This window comes from Heloderma suspectum, chromosome 5 (genome assembly GCF_057233095.1).
Source record: "Heloderma suspectum isolate Gila_16-S chromosome 5, 16-S_ref, whole genome shotgun sequence".
Classification (NCBI taxonomy): Eukaryota; Metazoa; Chordata; class Lepidosauria; order Squamata; family Helodermatidae; genus Heloderma; species Heloderma suspectum.
In genome coordinates, this window is record NC_139462.1 from 8,584,443 (window position 1) to 8,599,032 (window position 14,590).

The window sequence follows — 14,590 nt, forward strand, 5'->3', positions numbered from 1 at the left end:
GCAGTTACTGATCCAGAAGAGGATGTCTCCTCTTATTCCATGACTGCTAAATTTGTTCAGGCGTCTTTGATGAGGGACTTTGTTAAATGCCTTTTCAAAGTCCAAGTAAACAATGTCTACTGGATCACCTGTCTACATGTTACCGACGCTCTCAAAGAACTCTTAAAGGTTAGTGAGACAGGACTTACCTTTGCAGAAGCCACGTTCCTTTTCAGCAGGGCTTGTCCTTCTATGTGCTTACTAATTTTATCTTTAATAATGCTTTCAACCAGTTCACCCAGAATAGTTGTTAACTGGCCTGTAATTTCCCAGATCTCACCAGATCCCTTTTAAAAAATTGGTGTTACATTAGTCATCTTCCAGTCCTTTGGTACAGATGTTGATTTTAGGGACATCTGGTATATTTTGGTTAGAAGATCAGCAATTTCATATTTCAGTAAGAACTCTAGGATGAATACCATCTCGGCCTGGTGATTTATTAATGTTCAGTTTGTCAATAAGGTTAAGAACTTCATCTTTTGTCACCGCTATTTGCCTCAGATCCTCAGACCTGAAACACATCAGTTCAGGCACTGATATCTGTCCTGTATCTTTTGCAGTGAAGACTGATAAGAATTCATTCTGCTTCTCCGCAATCTCCTTACCTTCCTTTAGTACTCCTTTAAGTGCACTGTCATCCAACAGTCCAACTGCCTCCCTAGCTGGTTTCTTGCTTTTGATATAGTTATTCTTTATTGCTGGCCTTGATGATGTTAGTGATATGTCTGCTTGCATTGTCTTTGTGCAAGCTTTTGCTCCCCTTTGTTTTCCTCTTTGGGAAAGACTTCCATTTTCTGAAGGAAGCGCTCTTTTCTCCAATAGCTTCCTTGGTAACCATGCCAGTGACCTCTTGGACTTGGTGCTGCCTTTCCTAACCTGTACATTCTAGCTGAGCGTCTATTATTGTGGTTTTGAGCAACCTTCAAGCATTTTGAAGGGATTTAACCTTCTTGACTCCCCCTTTCAACTTCCTTTTTACCAGTTCCCTCATTTTAGAGAAGTTTCCTCTTTTGAAGTCAAGTGTGACTGTGTTGGACTTCCTGGGCAATTTTCCACTTAAATCTATATTAACATAAGAGCAGCTGTGCTGGATCAGACCAAAGGTCCGTCTAGTCCAGCATTCTTTTCACACAGCGGCCACCTAGCTGTTTACAGGAAACCTATAAGCAGACATGAATGCAACAGCAGCCTCCTGCCCATGTTCCCCAGCAACTGGTGTACATCAGCATACTGCCTCTGATGCTGGAGGTAGCATAGAGCCACCAGGACTAGCAGCCACTGAGATGTATCCTCCACGAATTTGACCAGTCCCCTTTTAACGCCATCCAAATGGGCGGCCATCACTACTTCCTGCGGTAGCGAATTCCATAGCTGTACTCTGCGCTGCGTGAAGAAGTGCGAAACATCCACTCTCCCACTGAGCTGTGGCCTCTCCCATGAGTTCTCCCTTTTGTTTTAAGCAAGCGCAGGGCGGGAAGGCCTGGCGTGCTGTGGTCCGCGGGGTCACGAAGAGTCGGGCACGACTGAACGACTGAACAGCCACCACCACAATCCCCGGGGATGGCTCAACACGGATCCACGTTGAGGAGCTGCCCTTGGGTTAGCCCGCCGTAGCCAGCTGACCCTTCCCCTACCTGGTGCCCTCCAGAGACGCGCGGGACTGCAGCCCCCACCTGTGGGCCATGCCAGCTGGGGACGATGGGAGTTGCGGCCCGACCCCTCTGGAGGGCGCCAGGTCGGGTAAGGCTGAGCCGACCAACGCAGAGCAGCAAAGCTGCCGCCTGTCTACTCGGAAGCAGGCTCCGCCGAGCGCCCTGGGGCCGCTTCTGAGCGCAGCGGGGCCTGCTCCCGGGCGTAGCGCTGCGGCCTGAGCGGGGCAGAGCCTCCGCGGGCGAGACCCGCCGGGCGCGGCGCAGTCGCTCGGCCCGCGGAGGGCGCCTCGCGGGCGGCCGGGGCCAGACTGGGCTGGGGGTCCCGCCGGCGCCGCGGCCCGCCTCCGTCTCCGCGGGGAGCGCGCTAGGACCCGCGCGGGAGGAGTGTCGCTCGGCGCCGTCCCTTCCCCTCTCCCCGCGCCGATGCGCGGCCGCGGCCAGTTCGGGCCGCGCTCCTCCCCCGGCGAGACGAGGCGCCGCCGCCGCCGCCCGCGCCGCGCCGTGGTGTGGAGCGCGCAGCCCCGGCGGAGCGGCGGCGATGGCGGCGGCGAGGCGCGTCTTCCACCTCCAGCCATGCGGTGAGCGCGCTCGGGCGGCCCGGGGCGGGCGCGGGGAAGGGGCGGCGAGCCGCGCAGCAGCAGCAGCCGGCCGGCCCGCCCGCCCGCTGCTCGGCTGGCGCTCCCCGGAGGCGCCCCGGGGCGGGCGCGGGCGCACGGGCTGCCGTGCCGTGCCGTCGCGCGCCCCGGCCGGCCCGGCCGCCCTCCCCTTTAAAAAAGAGACGCGCGCACGGTGCGGACAGAGCCTCCCCCCTGGGGGGCCGGGGGCGCCCGACTGGTTTACGGCTTGGCTCCTGCGCATCAGCGTGCAGGCGAGGCAGGCCAGGCCAGGCGGCGGTCCTGCTTGCAGAAAAAGAGAAGCCGAGCCCAGTTTCTGGCAAGATGGGGGGGGGGGGCGGCAACGGCGGGGGCCGATCCCGCGCTCGCGTAAACAGCCCGAGCAGGAGGCGGACTAGCAAGTCCGGGCGGTTGGCTCTGTGGCCGGTGCCGGAGCGCGCGCCGGCCCTTCTCCTTTTTGGGGGCGGTGGAGAAACGAAAGCCATCAAACGCCGGACCTCCTTTTTGGCCAGGTACAGCTCCCCCGAGGAGTCGGGAGCGAGATGCGCGCTCTCTCGGGCTCCCCCTGTAAGGAAACCGGGGTTGTAAGCGAGGATACCGCGCAGTGCCGGCGTTTATCCGTGCTGGGCTAATGCTTGGGGCGTGCGCGTGGGTGGGGCGCGCGCGCTGTTTTGGCAACATACGGCGGTGTTTTCCGCGCTTACTGTTTAAAAGCAATAATGGTCTTCGAGCCCGGTAAACGCTGCCCTTGCAAGAAGGCGGCGGCGGCGGCGGATCAATTCTGAATTGTTTGCAAGGAAACGAGGGGCAGCGAACGTTGTGCAAGTCGGCTCGCTGTGGGTTTTTAAAGCGGTTATCAGCACTTCCTGAAGTCATCGGGTTGGTTTCTCTCATCTGTGTTGTTTTGTGGCTGCTGGCCCCCCCTCCTTTTTCTTAGAAGCGAAATGACAGGGGCATAATCCAGCGGGGGAAGTTCTCCGGTGCAAGGCCATCGAAATGATTAGCAGTTGCTCTGACATGCTTCTGCTCGGTGCGCAGAATCCCATCCGCTGCCTGCTTCCCATTGCAGTTCTCCTGAGCAAAAGGAGCTGTAGCTGGGAGAGCGATTCAGCTCACTGGGAACTCACAAACTTTGGCAGCAGCAAACTTTTCCTGTAAGGCACACAGTCTTGGGCACTTGTGTGGGTGAGCTATGCATGTATTGCAAAGGTTGCCTTAATTCTGGAAGGTCCTTTGCAAAAACAAAACAAAAAAGCATAGGGTTCTCTCTATCTGCTTTCATAGGATTGCTGAATTGGCATAGCCACAATATCAGCACCCTCATTTCTGGTTTGCTGGTATTATCCAAATGAGCGTCAGTGAAGTGTTTGTGTGAAGGATGACTCTGAGGGTGGCATTATGATGTTTTCCACTTCTTGTTCTTTCTGGTACTCCAGGTTGACTCCTCAGTGCCTGTGACTTGCTCCCGACCACTTTGCGATTTCATTCAGGATGCTTTCAGGTCACAGATGGGAAGGGCCATAGCGTAATGGTAGAGTACCTGCCTTGTATGCAAGGGGTCATCCGTTCAACCCCTGGCAACTCCACCTAAAGGGTAGCAGGAAAGGCTCCGGATACCTCTGCCACTCAGAGCCCGGGTTCGCATGATCACGGAGCGGGAAATAAGCCATGGTGGCTTGTTTCCCCTGCTGTGCGTGTGGGGGGCATTTGCATAATTACCGCTGCCAGCACAGTTTGCCGTGTTGTGTGAACTCGGCGAGGGTGGCTTGTTGCCATGGTTAACCCACCACCCAGAACCCATTTATTATTTTGGGGTTCTGGGGTGGCTTGTTAAATTGCATGGGCATGCGCAGCGGGGTAAATATTTGTCCAGGCCTGCCCTGGCTTAATCTGGCTTGGTGTATAAACCAACTTCCTATGTTCCTGTGCGGTTGCTTTAGTTGACTTAACTCTTGCTGTGCTTTAACTTTCGCTCCTTCTAGGAGAGGAGTTAAAAGGGAGGTGGGGAAGGAGTGCATACCCCTCTTCTTCCTCTGTGTTGTGTTTTTAACAAGACTCTTGCCAGAACAGGGCTCGCTCCGCCCCATCCTTGGGTACCTTGCTGACCCCGAGGGAGTGACTGCTTCCCTGCTACGAGACAAACTCTGTGGCTGCTTCTTCCTTTGGATGGGGGGACAGGCCATGGGGGAGACTTGTGAGATGGAAACAAAGCCGAGAAGACCGTCAGGGTACTCAGTTCTGCTGCTGTGCATCTATCCTCCACCAACAGTGTGAGTACTGTATACAGCAGTCTTCCCCAACCTGGCGCCCTCCAAATGTGTTGGATTGCAACTCCCATCATTCCCAGCCTGCATCTGGGGGGGCAGGTTGGGGGAGCCCGTTGCAGAAGCGGCACTGCAACACATACACCTTTTTCTGTTCTCCTTCCATTCACAAAACCGGCTACGATTAAGATGCTACGATTCAGTAAGTTATTGCTCCCCTGGTGGCATTTACAGTACAGTTGGGTTACATTTCAGAGTGTGAAGATTGTGTAGTTTTTGAAGTTAAGCTGACTGTGAAAGCTAGAGCTTTCATCAGAGCGGCAGATTTAAGTCTGTGATGTTCTTTTACATCAATAGTCCAAAATCCATATTGGTGTAATACCTTTGTTAGGCCAGCTAAAAGATCACCAGAAAATGTGCAGGCTTTTAAGATCTCTTCATCAGGCAAGACATTATCCAAACCAGGTTGTTTTACATTTGCACAATCTGTTTGCTCTCCTCGCTTGCAGTCATGAGGAGTTTTAGTTATTGGGCAGTTTCCCCAAAGTTGCCATTTCTGCAAGAGTCTACGCAAATTGCCTGGATCTCGAGTAAGAAATTTAAAAATCTCACGTTTGTCAATGCTTCGGGGAATGTGCTTCTGACATGCGTGGGATGTGCTGTTCTTGTGCTCGTGGGGAGAATGGTAAATGTTCAATTTCAGACCTGCAGTTTTTACTTTTTAAACAAAAGGTGCTTGCTGCCGATGCATCTTCCTTTATGCCCAAACCTCACATAGCATAGAATACATTGCTAATGCAATAACAGTTATAAAATGCTTTGGAGGCTTGGCATTGTTCAAAATGGATGGAGATTGATTGTCAGTGGAAATGTAGGGGCATAACCTTTCACCTTTCCCAATAATTATGCACAAGAACCAGATTAACACACCTCCCTCTTCACTGCAGAACTCATCCTTTTTATATCTAAAGGTAGTGTTCCTTCTATGTCCTTTTCTTCAGAACACATCTGCTTGCAACATCAGAGGAGTCACCAGGTTACTCTCTTGCAGCAAAAACAACGAAGAGTCTTGTGGCACCTTAAAGACTAACAAATGTATGCATAAGCTTTTGTGGACTGTCGCCCATTTCCTAAGATACATGGAGTCTTATGGGCTTACCATTGTCAATTTTAGGGAAGGGATGCATTGGTATGCATGCAGCAGACCTGCAAGGTATTCTGGGAAATCTGTGCACATACACATACCCCCCTCCCGCCCCCCAAGATTGCAGACGTTATTACTACGCTTCCTCTTCTCCTTTGATGGTTTTGTTCTGGCAATCTTATTTGTGGATTGGTAGCTGGCAGTCTTTGAAAAATATGATTCCTGCTTTCTAGGGCAGCTAGATCAGATGCTAATAAAGCAAAATCGGTTCCATTCCAAAGCCATATATGGTTTTGCAAGGCATAGAGATGAAAACAAACATAGTTGATGTAAGATGGGGGCAAAAATAAACCATGGTATGGTCCAGGCAACCTGTCTGATCATCATCTGTGCAATGCTTCTAAAGGAACCTAGTTTGGGGGGTGGGGGAAGAGAGGAGGGGATGGTTTGCATAATTAACTGGTGAGTAACACATCAGCAGGACCCCATGGCGTGCCAATAAACATGTTATCTGACATGGTTATGATTTTGTGTTTTTGTATAGTGCGAGAGAAAAAATCCTTGCATATTTTTGCATATAGCGAAATGTCTTATTCTTGTCACTTGCAAAAGCGATGTGTGAGGCTGTGCCTTAGATCCATATGCCTGGGGCAAGGAAGGCGGAAGACATGCAGCATACCACTTGAAGAGTTCTGTGGCATAAGGGCAGATCTATACTTGTCAAACTTCTTTTTCTTTCCTCCCTTTTTGTTGTTGTTTCAGAATTGCAAAATAAAGGTTACAGATGTTCGAAATCTTTGGGGAATGAAGTAAACCCAGTGCATTTGAGCAGGATTAATGGCTAGCAACATTCCGCAAATAGCACATTTCAAAACAAGGGTCTTCCTGATTCAAGGAACCAGAAAGAATCAGTTGCAAGAGGGGACAACAGCAGCCCTGTTCTCTTGCTGTTGTCTTAAACAACGCCATCATTCCAAATGAACTTGTCCACCCTCTAATTAAAGGCATCAACGAGGTGTGCCCCATACATAGTTTGGACGGTTGCATACGCAGTCATGTATTAGCTACAGTGACCCTTTTCCGAACTTCAGTTTTCCAGGCTCTGAAAAGGGAATAATCAACTCCCAAATATAGTTCGCTCCATGCAGATTATGAGAGAATTGGGCCCCTTTTGAGTTTTGCAGAAGTCCCATGCCTTGAGTGAGACATCCCCCTCTGCTACAAGGAAGTGTCTTAATTTCAGACTCTGCCCACTTTCAGTTCTGCAAATGAAACTGGTGTAATTCTGTCTCAAGAGTAGAAAATGCTTGACGTAATGGTGATATCATCTTGCTGGTTATTCCTGCAGGGCCTGGAACTGAAAGTGGGTGGGGTCAGCAATGTGCAGGGTGGAGCTCTTTGTTTTGGTTTGGGAGGGTGTGTGAGCCATGCAAGTGGCTTGTGCCATTTGAGAGTTGGCTTGTGCCAACTGCTTCAGTGTTCATTGAAGGCACTATATAAATAAATAAAGAACACTTTTTGTGAGGATTGATGTAACAAATGTTGTGTTACAGAGGACTCAGTTGCCAGAATAAGGGATGCTTGGTAGCTTCTTTTGCATCTGGGTTATTATGAAATAAAGACTGTCCAGTTGGGCAGCAGTTGGCCAGAGGTAGACTCTGATCCATGAATGAGTTGATGGAGTGTTGTATGTGAGTCGGCTTGTTAAGTTGGAAGGTGCTGATTGGGGTATATCCAGCTGTGACTCCAGTAAGGGTGCTTTGGGGAGATGGGTTTGGCAGAGACAGTGCAGTGGGAAAGGATTTCCCTTCCAGATCATGGCTTGGAACAGACAGGTGATGTGTAGAATGTCAGGTTTGTATCGGTGAGTCTATCAGTTTTTAAAACGATTCAAGTTAAGTTCAGAATTCATTGTCTTTGAGACACTCCACTGAACATCATCATCTTGGATCAGCCTTCTGCAACCTGGTGTCTTCCAGATGTGCTGGAATACAACTCCCATCATCCTAGACCAACATGGCCAGGTTGAAGAAGGCGGTTCTAAGAAGGTGCACAAGACATTCTTTCTTCAGCTGGTTTTTAGTGGCCGGGATTAAGCTGCATGTGGTGACAGAAGTGGGTAGGGTTTGTGGTTTAAAAATAATCTTGTTAGTGTAGTTGGGTGCTTAAAAAGGGGGTGTAGTGCTTTTAATGAGCCCAAGCAATCACAATAGGAAAGTGTTGAAATTTTAAGTAGAAGCTTTAGAATCTGGGTCTGGGGTCTCTGCTTTTGAAATGTAGGATGTCTGCCAGCCTGAATAAAGGAAGACATCGGGATTTAACTGGGAAATGATCAAAGGATCATCTTCTTGGCTTGTGCTGTTGTTCTCTTTAAGTGCTGGTATTCACTTTGATCCTGCAGAAATCCTAGTATGTATGCAGAAAATGATATTAGTAAAGTCACAGGAATGGGAAAGCTATTGTTAATGTGTGCACCCCCACTTCTGAGCAGTGGGAACTTCCAAGGTTTACTGGGGGTTCAGTTTCCTTAGAAGAGGTCACTGGAGGCTTAGGGCACTTTTGTGATACAAGGTTTATTGTCACACATATTCCCACCGAGCATAAGATGGGAGTTACTCCAGCAGTCGCCTATTCCCCATCAGATGCCTAGGGGAGAGCACAGTAGCACAGGATTTCCTGCAGAGAGCCAAGTCAGCTCTCTGACTTGTTTTCAGATCCAGTTCCAGCACAGACTACCGTCCTGCTATACATAGTACACTGGCAGGGGAAGAAAGAGGGGCATCTCCGCCTGTCCCCTGTGCCACTTTGGGCCACACTATCTTCCATTGAAACACATTCCCAAGAACATTAGCAGCTATCAACCATCCTTTGTCCATTCTGAAGAGTATTGCCAGTGCAGCGTAGTGGTTACAGTGTTGGGCTGGGACTCAGGAGACCCAGGTTCTAGTCCCTACTCAGCCATGAAGCTCACTGGGTGACTTTCAGCCAGTCACTGACTCTCAGCCTAACCTACCTCACAGGGTTGTTGTGAGGATAAAACAAAGAGGCCCACGCAAGCCACCCTTGCAAGAGCCCAAATAATTCTTTTAACTAATACTAACATTAAATTAATTACAAAATAGGTAATATCAACCATTAAAAAGCAGTATCAGTTGAACCTTTCCAATGCATTGAGGCATTGATAACTATGACCAGTTCCCCCAAAGGTGCCAAGTGCTGGAAAAAAGCAGCCAGATTCCTTACAACCTCTAGCAGCTGATCTCTTCCATCTCCCTCTCATTCACAAATTTATTATGGCATATGCTTTCATGGACTGGATTCCACTTCAGCAGACACATGAAGCGTAATCCTGAGTTAGAGATATAATGCATACGCACACTTGGTGGGGGATTGTAAACAGTCCGGTCAGAGAGAAAGTAGAATTTCAAAAGCCATATTGGTGTAATGCCTTTATTAAGTCAACCAAATGCTCACAAAAATTGTGCAAGCTTTTGAGAGCTCCAGATTTCTTCATCAACAAAGATGTTATAGAAAATAGGTTTGGGGGAGGGGAAAAAACCTGGCAGTGGTAAAATCAGAGTATCTGCATGCCCAGAATCCCAAGAGGAAGTGGGGGAAGGTGGGGTCTGCAGACATTTGAATTAGGCTCTGCAGGTTGTGTGATGGTTGGACCTGCAGCCGCCGCAAGGGTCGCTGGGAACCAGAAAGGGATCACCCATTTTGGAAATGTAATATTCAGCTGTTACTCAACCATGTTTTTATTCTGGGCGAACTGCATTGGCCCCTTTTACCGGTGGATCACAGAGAGAAACTAACCATAATGCATTGTATTAGGTAACAAAAAGTCAGTTGAAGCAAAATGGGGTAGTTTTATCTAGTGGTTGGAGGGGATGAATCTTCAGAGAATAAAGTCCCTGCTTCAGGTGGTGTAAAATCCTCTTTCTCCAGTGTAGGGTCCCACTGTAGAACAGCTAAATTAGATATTTTCCAAGTACCCCCCCTTCCTTCCCCCCTCCCCACATAAAGGTAGCCTTGTTGACCATAACAAAAATCCCCAAATCCATATTAGTGTAATACTTTTATTAAGTCAAACAAAATATAATAGAAATTGTGCAAGCTTTTGTGACAATGGCCTTAGTAACAGGGGCCATTCACAACACACTTGTTGGTGATAACACAGACATCCTAGCATTAGTAAGTTAACACAAATAGTGTGATTTAAAAGCATCAACACACCTTTATCCCAGTTCAAGCCAAAGGTGATAGAATAGACCCCCTTGATGTATCAGCATAAGATCAGTTGCAGAGTGCCCTGGGAGGTTGAAAAGTTGCCTGCTGTTTTATTGAATATTGCCATTTCTGATGTCAGATTCATGCCCATTTATTCTGGGAATCTTATGCATATCACACACAGCAAAATGCACTGTCCATGTTATTCCTGGAAGAAATTGGAGTGCTGCTGCTTGAATATTGCAAGCTGTCTTAATCGATTCCTGGCATGGGAAGAGAGGATTTAGCCTTTTCCTGCATGCCTTTTTCTTCTTTGCGTATGCTCAGAAGTGTTCAAATATGAGTTGGGGAAGTGGTACTTCCAGATGCTGATAGTAAAGCATGTCCTAAGTGTCTGCTTTCTGTTCCACTTTGAGTCGAGAAGTTTGCAAGGTAGAATGCCCATGGCAGGGAAAAAGACTCTGCATGTGCAAGTGTCCCCAACCATTTTCTGAAGTTTATTCATTCGTCTGGACTGCTCTGCAGTCGTTTCCTGAGTTAGCATGTACGTCTGTTCAAGACGTTGCTTGCCGGGGGTCTACTTACCATCTTGGCTTCAGTTGCGCAGAAATGGAAGAGTCACAGATGCCTGCCTGGCTTGGCGCCTCAAAATCTACCCGGTATTGCTGGATGGTTAGAGGCTTAAGAGCACTGTTGTTGTTGTTGTTCAGTCGTGTCCGACTCTTCGTGACCCCATGGACCATAGCACGCCAGGCCTTCCTGTCCTCTGCTCTCTCCCGGAGCGTGCTCAAGTTCATATTCATTGCATCAGTGATGCTATCTAGCCATCTCATCCTCTGCCGTCCCCTTCTCCTTTTGCCTTCAATCTTAAGAGCACTACAGCATCTAAATGCATGCTAATTAATAACACAAGGTATTTATTTTAAAAACAAAACATACCTGCTGGCCAAAAGCCAGCTTAAATTAGACTTTGCAGATCGGGCAGTGATGGTAAATAGGTCTGCTGATAAATAAAAAAATGGATGTGTGGCAGAGCAGAATATGTAAGATTGGCCAGGAGGATTGGGTGAAGACGAGCCTTTCCGATGGATTTATGGTGCCCTCCTACGGTGTGCAACAACAGTGTACATCAGCCTCCCCTAGCCTGGATTCCTCCAAAAGGGTTGGACTACAACCTCCATCAACCTCAGCCAGTTCAGGAATAGCTAGGAAGACCGCAGGGCCCCCAGAAAAGTCTGAGCTAGCATGTGGAGCTGAGAAGGGCAGTCCGCGGGGCGTGCGTGCCAGCAGGGTCCATGCTAACCTTCCACTGTGAAGTGGAGGTCTGGCTCGTTGGTCTGTGAATCTGTTCTGGCATCTTAGTCCCAAATGGTTGTGCCTTGCTGCTTCCCAGTGTGCCAGGGAGTGCGTTTGCCCAAGGCGGGCCCCTTTGTAAGGGGAAAGCAAGTGCTGGAGATGTTTGCTTTCTTCACGATGTCTGTGTTTCCATATCTACATGTTGAAAGTGAGGGAGCAGGCAGGCCAGCGTCCTGGCAGATACGATGAGTTTTTAAGGCCACGTTGGTTCCACTCCCTCCCCACACACACGTCCCTTCAAGGCAAATGGCGCTTGCTTGGAGTTCCCAGCCAGCTGCAGCATTCCCACTTCAGTCTCTTTATTGGCTGCCTTGCAACTTTGAGTCCAGCCTCCACCCAAGTATGCTCAGTAGCTTGCAACCACCAGCCATCAAAGGCCACTTAGCAAGTACCTTTTAGTTTGTGGTGCCCTTTAAAGAAACATCTATAGCTATTAGTCCTCCCTATCCCTTTTCATGATACAAAACTTGTTTGCACATGTTATGGGCTGTTGAATTCTGGTTTGTTCACCACAAACCAGTCAGAAAGAGAAACGATGGTATGTTGTTGGATTGTGAACTCTGGGTTTGTTTAAACCATGGATTGTTCTTACATGTGAACCCAGAACAGTGGGTTGTTTCTCCAGGCTACAGAAGCGGCAGGCAAGAGTGGTCAAAAACCAGCCACTTTACATGCCAGTACTACAGTGCCACAAAGGCATTTGGGACAGAGGGAGTGGGTGAATGAGGGAAATAAGCAGCCCCAGGATTGAGAGAACAAACCATGGGTAGGACAACAAGCCATGGGTTAAATAAACCATGGGTTAGTGTTATGTGTGAACCAGGTCTTTGACATAATTTCTTTTAATTTCATCTGTTATATTTCTATACTGCCCTATAGCCAAAGCTCTCTGGGAGGTTCACAAAAATTAATAACCACGAAAATACATTATATAAAATATAAAACCATTCACGTAATAACATAGCACAAATAGTGCACACAACAACAACATATATCTAAAATAGTTTAAAACAGTCAAGAGACAGTCACAGAGACTCCTTATATTCTACTAAATATAAGTTCCCCTCTACTCAGCACTGGTTAGGCCTCATCTGGAGTACTGTGTCCAGTTCTGGGCACCACATTTTAAGAAGGATGCAGACAAACTGGAGAGGGTTCAGAGGAGGGCAACAAAGATGATCAGGGGACTGGAAACAAAGTCCTATGAAGAGAGACTGAAAGAACTGGGTATGTTTAGCCTTGAGAAGAGAAGACTGAGGGGAGAGATGATAGCGCTCTTCAAGTATTCGAAAGGTTGTCACAAAGAGGAAGGCCAGGATCTCTTCTCCATCATCCCAGAGTGCAGGACAAGGAATAAGGGGCTCAAGTTCCAGGAAGCCAGATTCCGGCTGAACATCAGGAAAAACGTCCTGACTGTTAGAACAATACGACAATGGAACCCATTCCCTAGGGAGGTGGTGGGCTCTCCCACATTGGAGGCGTTCAAGACGAGGCTGGACAGCCATCTGTCAGGGAAGCTCTGACTTGGATTCCTGCATTGAGCAGGGGGTTGAACTCGATGGCCTTGTAGGCCCCTTCCAACCCTACTATTGTATGATTCTATGAAATGCCTGAGAGAAGAGGGCAGTTTTAGCCTGGTGCCAAAAAAGATAACAATGTTGATGCCAGGTGGGCCTCGTCAGGGAGATGATTCCATAAATGGGGTCCCACCACTGAGAAGGCCCTCTCCCTTGGACGCCAGTCTCTTCCTTGGCTTCCTTTGCAACTTTGAGTCCAGCTTCCACCCAAGTGTGCTCAGTATTTTTCAACAGCTAGTTATCAAAAGCCATTGAGCGAGTATCTTCTAGTTGGAAGTGCCCACTCGAGAAACATCTCTACCTATTAGCCCTCCCTAGGCTTTTGTATAGCTATCTCTGTTCCTGGCACAATACAACATCATTCTCGATACAGTAGATAATGGAGATAAAGAGGTCCACTGTGTAGCTCTGTTCCTCGCTCTGCTTGCGCCTGACCAACCAGCCCCCAAGCCTCATTCTTCCTTGTGCTCTTGCAGCGCAACAGCCCTTGCGCTGGAGCTCCCTCGCGGCTTGCAGCGTGCTCCCCTGCCCACGTGGGGTCTTGCAAGGAAAGGCGGGAGTCACACCATAGATGTCAGTGGCTGCCATGAACAAGAGAGGAGCCTCCCAGCACGGTACTTCTTGACCGATTGATTTTCTGCCCAAACCTGGAACGCAGTGCGGCTAACGATACATTACAGATTAAAAACAAAATTGTAATTAGAACACAACATGAAAACAAATTAAAAACACAACAATAAAAGAAATCAGCAGCATCCAGCCCCTTAGAAAGCCCTCCAGCAACAGACCCAAGGCCTGTCTGAACAAAAAAAAATAGCTTTGCCTGCCGACGCAGGGACAACAAAAAGAGGGCCAGCCTAGCCTCCCTCGGTGGGGAGTTCCAGAGCCTGGGAGCGGCCACTGAGAAGGCCCTACTTTTGTGGTTGGGGCTAGGAAAAAATGGTGATACTGAATGCCTGGGTGGCAGCACAGAGCTACAAAATGAGGCAGCAGTGCTTTTCTGCACTGCAAATGGCATAACCAGATTATTCCTACTTACCATTTTGTGTTTTCTAGAGTAGAAATCCCACAGGAGTCGCCTGTGTTAAATTGGTGATGGTGCAGGACAATTGCACTTACCGCGTTCTGGCGTGTAGCAAGAGGCAATGGCCCTCAGTTACTTCGTTTATTATCGTAGCAGAGCTCCCCTTTGGACAGAACCAATCTTGGAGGGCGCATGTGTCTTTATTAAAAAGATTCTTCTTCTGTAGTGGGTTGTAGAAGGCAGCCCCTTTGGTCTCTCGGCTTTCAGGAAATGTATTGCTCTAAAGCAGCCTTCCACAACCCGGTATCCTCCAGTTGTGTTGGACTACAACTCTCTTGCTGGCTGGGGGTGATGGGAACTGTAGTTATTTTGCTTTTTTATTACATGTATTTATATATTGCTGTCCTACCCACCAGGGCCCTGGAAGCGATGTACGATAAATCCAACGCATTTGGGGGGCACTGCTTTGGAGAAGGCTGCTGCTCTGAGGCCAGGGTGTTGAAGTCATTGTTGCTGCTTTGTAATTTCTCCTGGAACTGTTGGCACCCTGGTGGGTTGCAAGCTGAGAAAAACATTTTATAATTTATATTTTAAAAGGTCACATCTCGCCTTTCTAGACAAAATGCTCACTCCAGACTGCTTATGATATCTGAGCTGAAACAGTAACATAAGGACAGAAATATAATCAAA

General features: G+C 48.5%; 1 protein-coding gene across 3 annotated transcripts in view; it reads left to right on the forward strand.

The window, feature by feature from the left end:
* The window catches only part of SLC4A11 (solute carrier family 4 member 11), a 210,034-nt gene that overhangs the window by 19,193 nt on the left and 176,251 nt on the right, over window positions 1-14,590 (forward strand). The window contains exon 1 of one of the 3 annotated variants that reach the window (XM_084855309.1): window positions 1,982-2,269. The exons of 1 other annotated variant lie outside the window; for it this stretch is intronic. In XM_084855309.1, coding sequence (XP_084711435.1) covers window positions 2,230-2,269 — 40 coding nt within the window. In that variant the 5' untranslated portion in view covers window positions 1,982-2,229. Of the gene's footprint in view, window positions 1-1,981; window positions 2,270-2,386; window positions 2,818-14,590 lie in introns of those variants that run through there. One more of the 3 variants, XM_084855310.1, reaches the window with a different exon arrangement.